Below are 16,407 nucleotides of genomic sequence, written 5' to 3'. Positions count from 1 at the left end.
CAAAAGCATTTTTTCAGTGACTGAATTTGGAGTTGACAACTCATGGAAAATGAAATCATTCCTAAAATGACCTACATCCAAGATATTCTGCCAAGTTACCTAGCGACAAGACAATATGCCTCCTCCACAAGCGTCGCTCATTAGCAGCCTTATCTTCACAAGTGCACAGCTGATGGTTTCCTCCTGCTGCATCACCCGCCCCCAGCTCAAAGCAGAGAGGTTACTGGAGTTTATTGACCGATAGTAACCGGCTGTGAGAGCAGAGCTGGCCTGCTAGCATTGCCTTTGCTCGCTCTCTCTTTCCTCTAAGTATGGATTACAAAGATTTGTTAGACAGCTCAAAGGCCCAGTTTCGATTACAATCAATTGATAATAAACAAGGTGAGGGTGTCGATCACTCTCTATTGCTTTTCAGTAAAACAAAGCTAGAAGATCAAAAACAAAGAATCTAACATGTTGACAACATGTCAGATGGATTTGTTTAAAAGTCAACATGAAATCAAAATCGTCCCTATGTAAATTCCAATACGTTTAAGTTGTGAATGATTTATCGGTGCACAATTATTCCACAGAAACAAGAAACAGCATACTATAGGGGTGTAACGGTGCATGTATTCATTCTGAACCGTACAGTACGGATGCCACTGTTTGGTTCATGCAGTTAGACGATGAATACAGTCAGTCACATACGATCCACACTCCAATCCAGAAGGGGGCATCGGCGGTAATGCAACACTGTTTGCTAACCGCCACAACAGGAAAAAGTGCAGAAGAAGAACAGACGATCTAGAAATGTGTGTAATCTCTCAACCAGTGTTTAAACTGTGGAAAGACATCAATAAAATAGCTTGAGAATAATATCTCACGTAGCATTACATTTACCTCAGGCAAGTCGTTTAGTGTCCACAGCATGTTAGTTCACTAGAGAAATTAACTCTATAGGGGAGCATTTTACTAAATACATGCACTATATTAGCTTATATATTCATATTGCACATGACTATCTTTGCTTAATGTTATGAACAGCAGCTACGCTAATTATTCTCCATTTGCTTTTCTGTTTTACCTCGGGACACCCGTCCCAAGGTGACTAGAGAGGACATCAGCTTCAATTTAGATCCAGCCTCTTAAAAAGACCTCAGATGACCAACACCTATGAAGAGACGGCGCCAACTCCTGTGAGGACTTCAGAAGACGCAATCATCTGGATCAACATGCACATTCCCAAATTTCTATATATCCTAATTATTGTTAAAATGGAATTCATTTTTCAGGAGCTCATTGCTTCTACCTTCAGTTAAACTGCTAACAGTGATTGTAAATTAATTGCCTAAATTATTACATTATTTGCTAACTGCATTCTTTAAATTGTAACGTTGACATGCATTCTCTGTAAAGCTGCTTTGAAACGGTATGTATCGTGAAAAGCGCTATACAAATAAATGTGAATTGAATTGAATTATATTAACTTTACCTGTTAACAATATCTTTAATTAAACATTGCTGCGGGAAAGGTTCATGATCCAAGTCCAAAACATGAGAATGCTTTATATTCACAAATGTTTCAAACAACGATTTCACATAAATGTAATAACTTCCACCTCTTTGGTTGACATCACCACCCTTGTGAAAAAGAAGCTTATTTTTTTAAAAAGAGTACTTATTACGAAAATAATATATAATATAATTAAGCGTGAATTCAGTGGAATGTTTTTGGACCCTTAATTGCATGTTATTTTTATTTAAATGAAAATGAAGTAATTTATAATAAATGCAGTTAGTCGAACTTAAGAGCACTTATTTGACCGACTTAAGTACATCTTTATATGTAATTTCTTAATTACTTCTAACGTCTTTGAAATATGTTAAAAGTGTACTGCTGAATGTAATGACAAGCATTTACGGTAAACTAAAATATACATTTCTATTGAAACTTGTATGTTGTGTATTTAAATATATTTGTAATTACACATTTGTAATGATAAAGTTGCAATTTAGTAATATATAATATAAATATATTAACTTTAAATGTATTATACTCAAGCACTTTAAACGTGTTTTGATGTTAGTCAACACATCAAGTGTACTTTACAACAAACTTAAAGTAAAACTTTGGTATGACTTTTAATTACAAGGTCTTTATTATGTATGTTACATGTAGTCACTGTAATATAAATGATGCATAATTAAATGCAAATAACCCTAAAACAAAACTTATTTGACAAACTAAAATTTGACATTATTACAAAGTGCAGTTTTTAAAAACTGTGCAATTAAGCGTGTTAAGGTAACATAGTTACTTAATAGTGAAAATGTACTGTCTTTAAGTGGCCTTTTATTTCATGAATAATATATTACCTGCAAGTACAGTATATATATTTATATATATATATTTTTTTTTTTTTTTTTTTTATTTTTTTTATACACTTTTAATATCACTGCAAGTGCACATTTAATACAATTTATTTCTTTTACATAAGGGCAAGCCCTATTATTTTTCAACTCCTTCCCTCAAACAACTTGTTACTTTAAACTCAAATGATTCTCAATAGATAAAATAATGTTCCATCCTACATGGTTTTCTCATTGAATATTTCACTCAGAAATAAAACACATTACAGAAGTATAATGTTTCATGCCTGTAACTGGCAAAAAAATGCTGCTGAAAATTAGTTTTCATGAAGATTTAAACTTTCAATTTGCAGTGATGCTCTTATAGCAGTTGGAATCATCATCACATAAAAGATTATATTATATATTATATGCATATATGCATGTTATATTTTATATGCATAATTACATTTCAGTGCGCAAATTATATATATGATCATATTCAATACAATTATTTGTGTCAACCTAGTTAGCTGCATCCACCTCTTATTGACAATAGCACATCAGCTGCAGATGCCAGAGGCTCTGAAAGCTTTGATCTGCAACTGCACAAAACACCAGGATCAAATCGGCCCTGTCTGCTCCATACTTCCACACTGTGACATCATGATACTATCCCTGTCCATTTCATGATCCGATCCTTTTACCGGTCCAATGCATTTGCTGCCTGTTTCCGATGTTGAGTGCATAAGGCAGGACTGTGTGCTGAGCATTCTGTTGTTTTTGGAGAAAGCCAAAAAAGCTGATGCTATCTAAAAGGCTCGAACCAAAGACACTCAGTGAAGCCACCAGCACGATGAGCCAGTTGGCTATGGGACTAGGACTTATGTATATTTTATGGCAAGGCTGTTGGAAGAAGCGAAACTGGAGTGTGGCATTGAAGTTTCATTGAAACTTGCTTCTGCACTTCTTCGGGCAAAAGTTTCCACATTTCAAACTGTAATTATTCACAGTGCATTACAATTTGAATAAACTGAATTCATTATTAAGTTGGCTTGAAAAAGCCAACTTACTGATATTGTACTTAAGCTTATTATTAATGGTGCTTGCCATAGGCAAAGCTCCATTCTTATTATTGCTCATACTTATTATTATAATTATTTTTCTGGACAAAAGTTTGGCGCGCTACTCCTCCCACAGTTTTTGTCCTAGACCAATGAATCAGGTGTCAAATCGACCGGCTTATTGAGGAGACCTGTGCTATGACTTTTATAAGCGATCGGGTGTACGATGTTCGTCCAGCGGGCGAAAAAGTAGCGAAAAAAATCCCATAGACTTTGCATTGCGACAAATTTTGACGAGTTATTGCTCCGAGTGAGAATTTCGTAGAAACATGTGGGTTACCACGTTTGAAGAGGCTAGCAAGCTCTGTCAGGCCATACCTCAAAACTGGGTGTAAGTTGTACCCCTGGGGCGCAAGAGCTGCCCAAAGTTGCCCCATAGACATACTATGGTGAAGCCGTGCCCATGAACCAGGAAGTACTGTGTTTTTCCTACTATGGGAAATTACATAGGGATTTTGTATTGAACATAACTCTGGATCACAATGTCTTAGAGACAAGGGGGTGGGCTCATTTTACTCAGGCAACCAATCAGTCTCTCAGGATCATTGTGAAGCTATCAAGCCACGCCCTAGCAACCATATAGAGCACCATAGCAACAAGTTCCATAGACTTCCATTGAAAAAGATCAAATGAATATCTTTGGATAGGAGTGTCATAGAAACATGAGGGTGGGCTCATTTGACTCGGGGCAGCAAACGGCCAATCACGAATCACCTTCAACACTTCATAGCCACGCCCTAGCAACCATTTAGAGCACCCTAGCAACCCAAAGCATAGAGGGATATCTTCAAATCTGAATATCATAAAGGCATGGGGGTTGGTTTATATCATTCATACTGGCAAGCAGCCTTTGATGTATCATCATTGGCAGCTGCCAAGCCACTCCCTAGCAACCAAACAGAGTACCCTAGCAACCGTTTTTCAAGATGTATATCTCTGCATCAGAACATCGTACAGACATGGGGGTTGGTTTATATTGTCAAGCAGCCTTTGGAGTATCATCATTGGCAGCTGCCAAGCCACTCCCTAGCAACCAAACAGAGTACCCTAGCAACTGTTTAGCAAGACCTATATCTCTGCATCAGAGCATCATAGAGACATGGCGGTTGGCTCTTTTGACTCATGCTAGCAATCTGGACTTCCAACATGATACACATGCTAGCAGTGAATAGCTACATGCTAATAGTGATTAGCTTAGGGTTTAAACATGACACAAACTAGTGAAAATGTGTTAGCATGATGATAGTAGCATGCTAATCATGTTAGCAAACATGCTAATCATGTTAGCATGTTGTTAACATTATGCTAACATGGTTAGCATCTTGCTAAAAACATGTTAACAGTATGCTACGGGTGTTAACATCATGGTGGCAACATGCTAATCATGTTAGCATGTTGCTAGCATTATGCTAACATGATTAGCATCTTGGTAAACACATCCTAGCAATATGCTAAGGGTGTTAGCATCATGCTACCATCATGCTAATCAAGAGTGCCGAGTTTTGCCACTGCAAGCACCATTCACATTTTCTTCAGGAAATGTACATTCTAGTTATTCTTCTTAGACTAAATTTCTAAATGCATCTCCTCCTAGAATGTTCAAGCTACAACCACCAAACTCAGACTAGACCTTCAGACTGTTCTGACTTAGTGTGCTATATCTTTTCAGACTGATCCGACTTACGGTTTTCCTAAAAATGCTGATTAAACCTGGAAAAAACTCCCATTGACTTTCATTGAACTTCCTTAGCTGATCTGAACATTCCGTCCAACTGTCAAAATTCAAATTCAAACACAAACTCAATTAAACTGCCATTCCTATTTCTAAGCCATTTAAACTCATTTAAACTCATTCAATCTATCTATCTATCTATCTATCTATCTATCTATCTATCTATCTATCTATCTATCTATCTATCTATCTATCTATCTATCTATCTATCTATCTATCTATCTATCAAACTACTAAACTAAAACTTAAACTTCAAACTTCAAACTTTTAAAACTACTTCAAACTTTCTGGCTATGCTTTTTCTAGCCAACTTAAAGTTTGTCTTCAAACTTTTTTATCTAGTTAAAGAAATATTCTGCCATTATTGCCCTCATGTCATACACATAAGTTGTACTGTTTTGTAAGAATTTTTCCACCCAGAAAAAGGTCATTTATAGTGGCCTCCATATGAAAGTAGTCCATATGACTACAGAATAGCAGCATTTTCATTTTTGGATGAACAATTCCTTTAAACAGGAGGTCAGATGTTCTCAGAGCAATTGTGTAAATTTCCATGAGCATGGAAAACACTCGTTAGAAATATTAATTACATTTTCAGTGATTTTTGAATGGGGGGTCCAGGGACACTTCAGAGAGAACATTTCAGAAAAAAAACATTTCCCAAATTTTACATTATTATGATTTAATTTTGCTTTCTAACATCTAGTCAGAAATGAAAGTGACATGTGAAGGGCGTATAATCCACACACTTTAGGAATAGTGAGTAGTGAACACACACACACACCCGGAGCAGTGGGCAGTCATTTTGCTGTGGCGCCTGGGGAGCAATGTGGAGTTGGGTGCCTTTCTCAAGGGCACCTCAGTTATTTCCTGCTGGCATTGAGACTCAAATCAGCAACCTTCGGGTTACCATTCTGACTCTCTAACCATTAAGCCACGACTCCCCCCCCCATCATGAGATTTATCTTGAGTTTTACAGTGGCTATTTGTCAATGCTCAATCATGCCTAGATGTCTTGGCTATAATTATCCACACTAAAGCCACATTTACATTACATGGTTCAAGTGATCCGATTCCATTTTTTTCTTCCCATGTGGCACAGATCAGATATAACCCACGAGCATGTAAGCAGGAAAAAAGCAAATGGATTCCGACATTCTCAGATCGATTTCAGGCCTCATTCATATGTGGGGGAAAAAATCGGGTATGCGGGTTTGCGTACTTGCATCTGCCATGCAAGCAGACAGATCAGATATTCCCGTCAATGCAAGTCGTGCATCATTGAAAAAGCAATGGAGGCGAATGACTTAAACTCAGGTGGACACCAACTGTGACTCTTTTCAATGGCGCAATGGAGGACGACATGTCAACCCAATGTTTTGCTGACCTTTAAAGATGATGTGGAAAGCAAAATCTTGTATTATCATTTCAGTTACATCCATTGCAAATTGAGTCATTTTGACTTCAGGTTTTTTCCTGTCAGAACATCTACCTTGTGTTGTTTCACCAAGTGTATAGTGTAAATGCAGATATCAGATATGGGTCACTTTATATATATATATATATATGTATGCTGGTCATCAAAAAAAAAAAAAAAAAATCAGATATAGTCATGATATATGGATGCTGCCATATATCTCTGTCCCTAAAACCTACACTTCCCCTTACCCCTACCTGATACCTCAATTAAATACCTGTTTGACACTTTATTTCAACTTTTCAAACTTTTTCTTAATTTTTATTTAAAATAAATGCCTCTCTGAGCTGATATGTGATTGGAAAAGGGATGGAAAACGGATTCGAACTCAGATTCGAAAAAGTTAACGCCATCCGCCTTACTGTCCACACCACTGATCCTGTTATCAGCAGGATTTCTTTTGTTATTTTGGAATGGTGTGAAGAGTTCTTTGGCTATTTGCTAAGGAAGAGGATTAGGGCCAAGCAATAATAAAAAAATAAAACCATCTCGAGATTAAAGTTGTTAAATTTCGAGAAAAAACTTGTTAAATTTTGAGAAAAAAGTCAAGATAAAATGTTGAGAATAAACTTGTTAAATTACGAGAAAAAATGTCGTTAAATTTCAAGAAAAAAGTCAAGATAAAATGTTGAGAATATAGTCATTCAATTACGAGAATAATGTCGCTAAATTACGAGAACAAATTCGTTAAATTATGAGAAAAATGTTGTTAAATTTCAAGAAAAAAGTCAAGATAAAATGTTGAGAATCAACTCATTAAATTATAAGAATAAAGTAATTAAATTATGAGAAAAAAATCGTTAAATTATGAGAACAAATTCGTAATTTAACAAATTTGTTCTCGTAATTTAACGACTTTTTCCCTAATTTTTCTCATAGTTTTCTCATAATTTAATGAGTTTATTCTCAACATTTTATCTCGACTTTTTTCTCGAAATTTAACGTTTTTTTTTTCCTCTAAATTTAACAACTTAAATGTTGAGTTTTTTTTTTTTTAATTATTTTTATTGCTTGGCCCTAATCCTCTTCCGTAATTCAGTTAATACTCTGTTATTTAATATTTTATTTGATATTTTATCACAATATCAGATTTAGAGTAGATCACTTTGTCCTGAAAAGTAGTGAAAGCTAAAGTAGAGTAAGTAAAAACAAAAAAAATCTACTAGCATTGGCAATGTTATGAACAGTATGATATGCAAACAAAATACTGCTCTGAAAAAGATTTGTGACAGGACAAACATGTATATTTCTGCAAAAGCATTGGGGGAAATGGCTAAGCTATTCATTATTCTTAGCAGAAGGGCTAGGTAACACTGAGCAGCGAATGAGCACATCCAAAAATCCTTCTGAGCTATAGGGGAAAGATGACAAAAATGCAACCTGACAAGTGACCAAAAAAAAAAAAAAAAAGCAGTAACAGCAGATTGTACGATGAAAAGAGCCTATCTCTCGAGCTCTGAAGGGTCACCGTGATTTTGCCAAGACACGTACCTGGGTCAACATATTTTGTTGATCCTGGAACAACGTTCCTGCCTGAAAATTTTGTCCTAACCCTATCCCTTGCCCTAAACCTAACCCTACCCATTTCTTATCCGTAAAATCAAAGGGAAATGATAAGTGAATAACACTGATGTAGAAGCACCTAACCCTGGTTGTAAGCCTAAACTTGACATAAACTGTAAACTTGTTCAGTCAAACCTGATTGGTTGATTGGAATGTTGTTCCAGGATCAACAAGGATGTTGATCCAGGAACATGTTGTACTTGGTGAAATCACGTTCACCTAAGACTTGGCAGCTCAGGATTTAATGCCAGTGGCAAAACTGCTGCTGCTGAATATTAGCTGTATCCAAAAAAAAAAACTTAATTTCAAATTACAATCCAGATGGTGACCCTAATTTGAAGACATCACTGCCCATCTGAAAAACCCTGATCCTTTAAGGTAACAATAAAAAAAAACAAAGCCAAGGCAAAGCAGACAGCTGGGCTGTTATGTCAACCATAGTGCTTAATTAATGAATTCACTTCTAAGGATAACATCCTCAGACATCGTCAGGATCGCATACACCAAAAAGGACCTTTTTGGAACCAACTCTTGGCTAATCCATTCCACATCCCATACTCTCCATATCTCTAGATTAGACAATTAATTTGCACTGCCTTGCCAAGCTGTATACAAAACAAATCATTCATCATGAAATCAATCCAATTCCCAGTATATTTCCAATAGAAACCAATCCCCTTGCAGTAAATTAGATGAAAACTAAGCAAGATTGATTGATTAAGTGCATACATGCACTTTTTCCCATTAAAATTAGTTTGTGTTTAAAACATATTGTATAGACATAAAATTGTGCATGCATATTAGTTTAAAAAAGCACATTAAACAACTAAATGTCCCACTATTCTATGAAAGATGGATTTTGATGTTTTTTTTTTTTTTTTTTACTATGAAATATTTAATTGAGTGCTCAAAGATATACATGTGAGTCCCTATATTTGTGAAATAATATACTTAAGTGCAAACTGAATGCAATGTTTTCAGACACTTAATTGCATGTTAATTGTAATTAAATGAAAATGCATTGAAGTATAAGTTGACAGTAAATGCGATTAGCTGAACATCATTTCTTTTGAGACCTGTATGTCACTTTTGAACATGAAGTTGCAATTGAGTAAATTTATTTTTACTTAAATGCATTACATGAAATGTAATGTTGAATAACACTACAGTTAAAATTATAATCAAGTACTTTAAATTGACTTATATTGACTTACTTTTGTGCTTTAGATATTTAAGTGTATGTATGTTAAAGCAACAAAACAATCATTTAAAATGTACTTTAAAGTTAAACTTAATTTGACATAACTGTACTTTGTGTTAAAAAAAAAAACAGTGTACTCTTTTAACACTTAAGTGGCGTTTTATTTAATTACTATTATATTATCTGCAAACACAGTTCTTTTTTAAGCATTAAGATTTGAAGTAAACAACAAGCTTAAGTTCAGAACAATCAAGTGCACTTCTTTCTGATCTGGATTCTGAGGTAAAACTAGTCATTTTTTAATGGTTCTAACTTTTATGACATTTACAGTTCTTCGAGGCTTGAACGTCAAACATTACCTTTTTTTCTCCACCATGGTCCTTCAGGAACTGAGTACGAGAGATCTTTGAATTGGATGTTGACTGCGGGTCTGCGGGGGAGATATGAAAATCTCTGGGCCTCGGTCAGACTGTTCTCGACTTTCTTCAGGTGTCCGTGTAACAGTGGTGTTTGCTGACTGCCAACGGGGTTGGACATCATTTCATCAATGGACACGCACACGGTTCTAGGGTCTAGCATGAGATCGGGAGGTCCATTTGTATTCTGAGGATGGAAAGAGAGAGAGCGCTTATGTAATACACTGCAACCTTGAGGGAAAAGACCTGAGATTTTTGCCTCGAGGACAACAACATCTCTGCTGACAAATGTTTGATGTTCAGAAGTCATCAAGGATACAAAGAAAACGTGTAAGAAGACTTTTTGCATTTTTAGATTGTCATCTTAGTATTATAAGCTGTGCCAATAAAAAGTATCAAGTATTTCATGGACATGCTAATATAGCTCTCTCGTATACAATGATATTTCTATGGTATATTTCAAAGTAAGTACATCGGAGTACTATGCTATATATCAAAGGACCATGTTATTGCTATCTGTACCATGGCACTGACAGTATGTTTTTTGTATATAAAATCTATATTTTATAAAATCGATTTTAATCGATTCTCATTTTTACGAACCGATATCGATTCTTAAATCCCAAGTATCGATTAGTCTAGTCTGTTTTTAGTTGATGAATGAGCAGGATATGTAGCGCCTCCGATCCAATAAATCACAATAATCTTTGTGCTTTGTTACTTTTGATATAAAGCAAAGTCTCAGATTTCAAATGACGTCCATCTTATTATGAGATTTAAAAAATAAATGGCGCTGTTTAATGTGGCGTGACAGATCGCTTTAGTGCCTCAGTTAAAGAGAAGCATGTGATCATCCTCTCCTCCGCTTTAATACCAGTTACAGCGAAATAAACATGCATGAACATCTGAAGGTATGTTAAAATATACAGTACATCTTACCGAAATCCGTATCATGTCTCGTGTAATCGCTCAGTCAGTGTTTCCGTGGAAAGACGTCAATAAAACAGCTTGTAAACAATGTCACGTAGCGTCACATTTACCTCAGAAAAACACATTCAGTGACCATAAACTCATTAGTCAGCTAGAAAAACGAACTCTAGAAAGCAACATTCTGATAAATATAGCTATGCACCGTTACATATTCATTATAATTTTTAATGTTCTTCAATATTTAATGCATGTTTGAATAAATCAGTTATGACAGCCGTGATTTAAATGTTTATATTTTTAAAAAAAATAACTAATTGGAGTAGAAATATGATTATGTAATTCTAAACTTTATTTATAATAAAAATATCATTGAGTGTAATTTAAGTGTTTGTATATAAATAAGTTAATTTTAATCTTCAATATTATTATAGTAGTCCCAACTGACTCCCATGTGTAGTTTACAGCATTAGTTGAGAGATTTTTTTCCTCTAGAAAATTTGCCATGTACTGTAACTGAAATACTACATCCAAAATAATCGATATCGAATCGAATCAAAATCGTAATCGAATCAAATGCATGTGAATAGTAATCAAATCGAATCGTGAAAATTGTGTCAATACCTAGCCCTAATAACTATATAGCTGAAGAAGATCCTATTAACACCACAACATACTATATATATGTAAAGTAGCACATAATACAAGTTCATCAGTGAAATGCATGCTAAATATAAAGAGAGACAACCTAATCTCTCTCCCTCCAACCACACAAGGCAGATGAGGTTACTCTCGGACAAAGCTTATTCTAAGCTCAGGGAAAACAGTAATGGCCAAATGTCATTTTAATGCAGTAATGTGTTTCTGCATATTAAAACTGTATGATGTAATATAGAAGTATATTAAAACGTCGTCAAAACATATGAAATTTTAATAATTTATTAATGCTGGCATTACATTTTCAATGGAAATATTTTGCAGTTGATCATGCATTATAAATATCTTTGCAACAGTAAAGTTATGTAGTCTATAACAACAGCACAGTCATGTGAAGCACACTGACTGACAGATCTGTGCTCGGAGTCACTGAGGGTTACTCTGGTTCATGAGGAAAACACATACATTGAAGCATGTAATAAACATACAAGTTTTTTTTTATGCAGCTGAATTTGTTAAATGTTAAATTAAAAATTCATAAATTGCTTTAAAAAAAGAAAAAAAAATCTAAATAGATATCAATGACATTAAACAATCTTACCATTATGATGGAGTTGGTCACTGTAGTATTGTTGACTGAAAAGGCTGCCATAAGACATGCCATTCCTTTAAAATGTGCTGCGACTAAATCCGATTCTGGCCAATGCAGTGAGATATTGCATTTGTTTGGTCCTCAGCTCTCCTCAGAGTCGTGCACGCTCTCCTCGGCGGTATTATTGTTTACAAGAGCAGTACCTGAGCTCGGTGTTTAGAGGGTGACGTCACTCACCGTGCACGCGGAGCTCTGATGAGCGGGACATCCAGGACACACGGGACGTGTTTTTGCGATGAAATGGAACACACCAAACGGAACAGACCAGAGAAAGGTCTCTATGTGCATTAAAAACCTGAACCGTTTTTATAAAACCTGACGCTTGTTGGGCGAGACGCGATGCACGCTAAATATAACGAAAAAAAAAAAAAAACAAAAGCCCCAAAAAGTATTTGGATAATGTGTGTGTGTGTGTGTGTGTGTGTGTGTATATATATATATATATATATATTACTAGGCTATAGCATATATTATTTACTATATTATAGTTAGTAGGCTATAATATTTATTTCATATTTAGTATATTATATTGTAAAATATAATATAGAGCTAATATAGGTCTACTATAGTAAATAATTGAGTATATCAATTCAAGCCCATAGATAGAAGTTAAATATAGCCAATACAGTCTATGCATTGTTAAACTTTTTATTTTTTAAATTATTTTTATTATGCAGAATGTATTAAGAGCAGGTTTAATGCACATACACACCCTCTGGTGGATACTCACTGAAAGACATTGTATTGGGAGATAAGTGTACACCATCATCATCATTTTATACCAGTTTCATTGTAGAATGCAAGCATATATTTATCAAAAAACAAACAAACAAAAAAACAGTTAAGTAAATTCTTTATACCCAACAGTTTTGAAAGCAGTGTGTGGGTGAGTGTGATTGGGTGTGTGTGTGTGTGTATAGAGAAAGGGTCCTGGTCACAAGGTCTTGCATGTGAGCTGCTATTGCCGCTGATGCGGGTCCTGAATAGTAGATTTTTGCTGACAACGTTTCTGGCCGTACACAGTTGCACAACTACCTGTTTTTCCAACTACCTGTTTATCAATGAGTGTCCACTGCAGAAACACATATATGAGTGTTAAATGAGGTCATTCAACATAATCATGCAGCAGGAAGCAGACTATTTTTAGATTAACAATATTTTTATCAGCAGTGATTATGATCAGGTCTTAGGGTACGTTTACACAACGACAAAGTACTAAAAATGAAAAGTTTTCCAAACCGATCTGCATTCACATGGATCATCGAAAAAGACTTAAAGATTACATGCCAGGCCAGTAGTTGGCGATGTCATTTTGTAAAGAAAAAAGTTTTTAGTTGAAAACTGCCGTGTAAAGGGCCCCTAAAAAAGGAAAATCTTTTCATGTGTTCTGGCCGTTCATTTACACAACAACGGCATTTTGGGGGGATGAAAATACAACATTTTGAAAACGAGTTTCAAAAGTGCAAGTTTTTAAAAGCGTTAAGCGCTAGTGATTTACATGTTAAGTCAATGCAAAGACGCTATAGACATCCTGCGGCGTGAATGAGGCGTTGCAAATTGAGCATTTCGGGCATTTGACGTTGAGTTGAAAAATCTGAACTTTGGCGAATATTCCACGTTAACCAATCAGAAGCTTGTCTCTAGTAGTGATGTGATTATGACGTAGCTAGCGGAGGCAGAAATCCGAAACAACAATGGAGGATAAAATCATCATCGTTGTATGTGGATACCCGGAGCTGTACGATACATCTTCGTACTTCTAAAGAAACAGGAATAAAAAGTATCTTGTTTGGAAGAAAGTGAGTGAGGAGGTCGGACAATCTTGTAAGTTGTAAAAAATGCTCTTTACTGAATTTGAGCTATATATATTGAGACTACAAGCTAGCTAAAGCCGGCAAATTGAGCTTATTCGCCGTATTTTACAACTACTTTCCACTGACGAGTTGATGTGTTTATTCAGAGGAAGTGTGCAAAAAGAAGTGGAAGAGTTTGCGAATTCGTGTCTGTTGTGAAGTGAATTTCACGTGCCAATGAAGCGAGTACACTCAAAATATTCAAGTGTCCAACTACGTGCAAATAGCACAATTTATTTGCGCAAGTTGTGTGTGGTGTGAACGCCCCATTACTGTGTGTGACGACACATTGACCGTTCCAAGATGGCGGGCGCACCGATGTGTCTAGAGCGGTCGCTCGCTTAGTGAGGTCTGATCGCGCTCTGACAACGGAAGTAATGTCTAGCACTCATTGAAGTATAAGTGCTGGACATCACTGCCGTTGTCAGAGCGCAATCAGACCTCACTAAGCGAGCGCTGAATGCAGTTGGACATAGTGTTGTATTAGATGTAAAAAGTGATATAAATACACACAAACCGATCGTTTTGTGTCTTAGGACATCAATGTGTCGTCACGAGCCTCAGGGTTTATTTTAGATTTGTCTATGCAAGTTTTTTCGACTCTTTATTGTTCGAGTTCCCATTCACTCCCACCATTTGACTGATAGACGGCAACGGTTGAAGTTAAAAATCATCATTTTTGTTCTACTGAAGAAACAAAGTCACCTACATCTTGGATGCGCTGGGGGTAAGCAGATAAACATCAAATTTTCACTTGTTTGAGTAATTACAATGTAACAATGGCACTGTAAAATAAAGTGTTACCAATATTTCCTGAAACAATGATACTTACACAGGTAACGTGTCATCAGATTAACAACTCGGTCTCAAGCAGTAGTGGCCAAAAGTGATATCTGGAGGGGATATTACTTTTTAATGAGGGATAACATAATATTATTAACCAACATAATGCCTTAAGCAAGTTTAACCCTCATACATACATACATACATTATATATATATATATATATATATAGTGGGTACGAAATAATTCAGACCCCCTTAAATTTTTCACTCTTTGTTATATTGCAGCCATTTGCTAAAATCATTTAAGTTAATTTTTTTCCCTGATTAATGCACACACAGCACCCCATATTGACAGAAAAACACAGAATTGTTGACATTTTTGCAGATTTATTAAAAAAGAAAAACCTAAATATCACATGGTCCTAAGTATTCAGACCCTTTGCTCAGTATTTAGTAGAAGCACCCTTTTGATCTAATACAGCCATGAGTGTTTTTGGGAAACATGCAACAAGTTTTTCACACCTGGATTTGGGGATCCTCTGCGATTCCTTCTTGCAGATCCTCTCCAGTTCTGTCAGGTTGGATGGTAAACGTTGGAGGACAGCCATTTTTAGGTCTCTCCAGAGATGCTCAATTGGGTTTAAGTCAGGGCTCTGGCTGGGCCATTCAAGAACAGTCACGGAGTTGTTGTGAAGCCACTCCTTCGTTATTTTAGCTGTGTGCTTAGAGTCATTGTCTTGTTGGAAGGTAAACCTTCGGCCCAGTCTGAGGTCCTGAGCACTCTGGAGAAGGTTTTCGTCCAGGATATCCCTGTACTTGGCCGCATTCATCTTTCCCTCGATTGCAACCAGTCGTCCTGTCCCTGCAGCTGAAAAACACCCCCCACAGCATGATGCTGCCACCACCATGCTTCACTGTTGGGACTGTATTGGACAGGTGATGAGCAGTGTCTGGTTTTCTCCACACATACCGCTTAGAATTAAGGCCAAAAAGTTCTATCTTGGTCTCATCAGACCAGAGAATCTTATTTCTCACCATCTTGGAGTCCTTTAGGTGTTTTTTAGCAAACTCCATGTGGGCTTTCATGTGTCTTGCACTGAGGAGAGGCTTCCGTCGGGCCACTCTGCCATAAAGCCCCGACTGGTGGAGGGCTGCAGTGATGGTTGACTTTCTACAACTTTCTCCCATCTCCCGACTGCATCTCTGGAGCTCAGCCACAGTGATCTTTGGGTTCTTCTTTACCTCTCTCACCAAGGCTCTTCTCCCCCGATAGCTCAGTTTGGCCGGACGGCCAGCTCTAGGAAGGGTTCTGGTCGTCCCAAATGTCTTCCATTTAAGGATTATGGAGGCCACTGTGCTCTTAGGAACCTTAAGTGTAGCAGAATTTTTTTTTTTTTGTAACCTTGGCCAGATCTGTGCCTTGCCACAATTCTGTCTCTGAGCTCTTCAGGCAGTTCCTTTGACCTCATGATTCTCATTTGCTCTGACATGCACTGTGAGCTGTAAGGTCTTATATAGACAGGTGTGTGGCTTTCGTAATCAAGTCCAATCAGTATAATCAAAAAACAGCTGGACTCAAATGAAGGTGTAGAACCATCTCAGGGATGATCAGAAGAGATGGACAGCACCTGAGTTAAATATATGAGTGTCACAGCAAAAGATCTGAATACTTAGGACCATGTGATATTT

The 16,407-nt window shown here is 36.4% G+C and overlaps 1 protein-coding gene across 1 annotated transcript in view; it reads right to left on the bottom strand.

Annotated features, from left to right (window-relative positions):
* The window catches only part of abcg1 (ATP-binding cassette, sub-family G (WHITE), member 1), a 45,146-nt gene extending 32,889 nt beyond the window's left edge, over positions 1–12,257 (bottom strand). The window contains exons 1-2 of the mRNA XM_067364912.1: positions 12,030–12,257; positions 9,788–10,031 (exon numbers count right to left, since the gene is read on the bottom strand). Of these exons, the coding sequence (XP_067221013.1) occupies positions 9,788–10,031; positions 12,030–12,092 (307 nt within the window). The 5' untranslated portion in view covers positions 12,093–12,257. The remainder of the gene's footprint in view (positions 1–9,787; positions 10,032–12,029) is intronic.
* Positions 12,258–16,407: the final 4,150 nt, after the last annotated feature.

Source organism: Chanodichthys erythropterus, chromosome 17, assembly GCF_024489055.1.
Source record: "Chanodichthys erythropterus isolate Z2021 chromosome 17, ASM2448905v1, whole genome shotgun sequence".
In the NCBI taxonomy this organism is placed as follows: domain Eukaryota; kingdom Metazoa; phylum Chordata; class Actinopteri; order Cypriniformes; family Xenocyprididae; genus Chanodichthys; species Chanodichthys erythropterus.
This window is presented reverse-complemented; position numbering and strand designations above follow the sequence as displayed.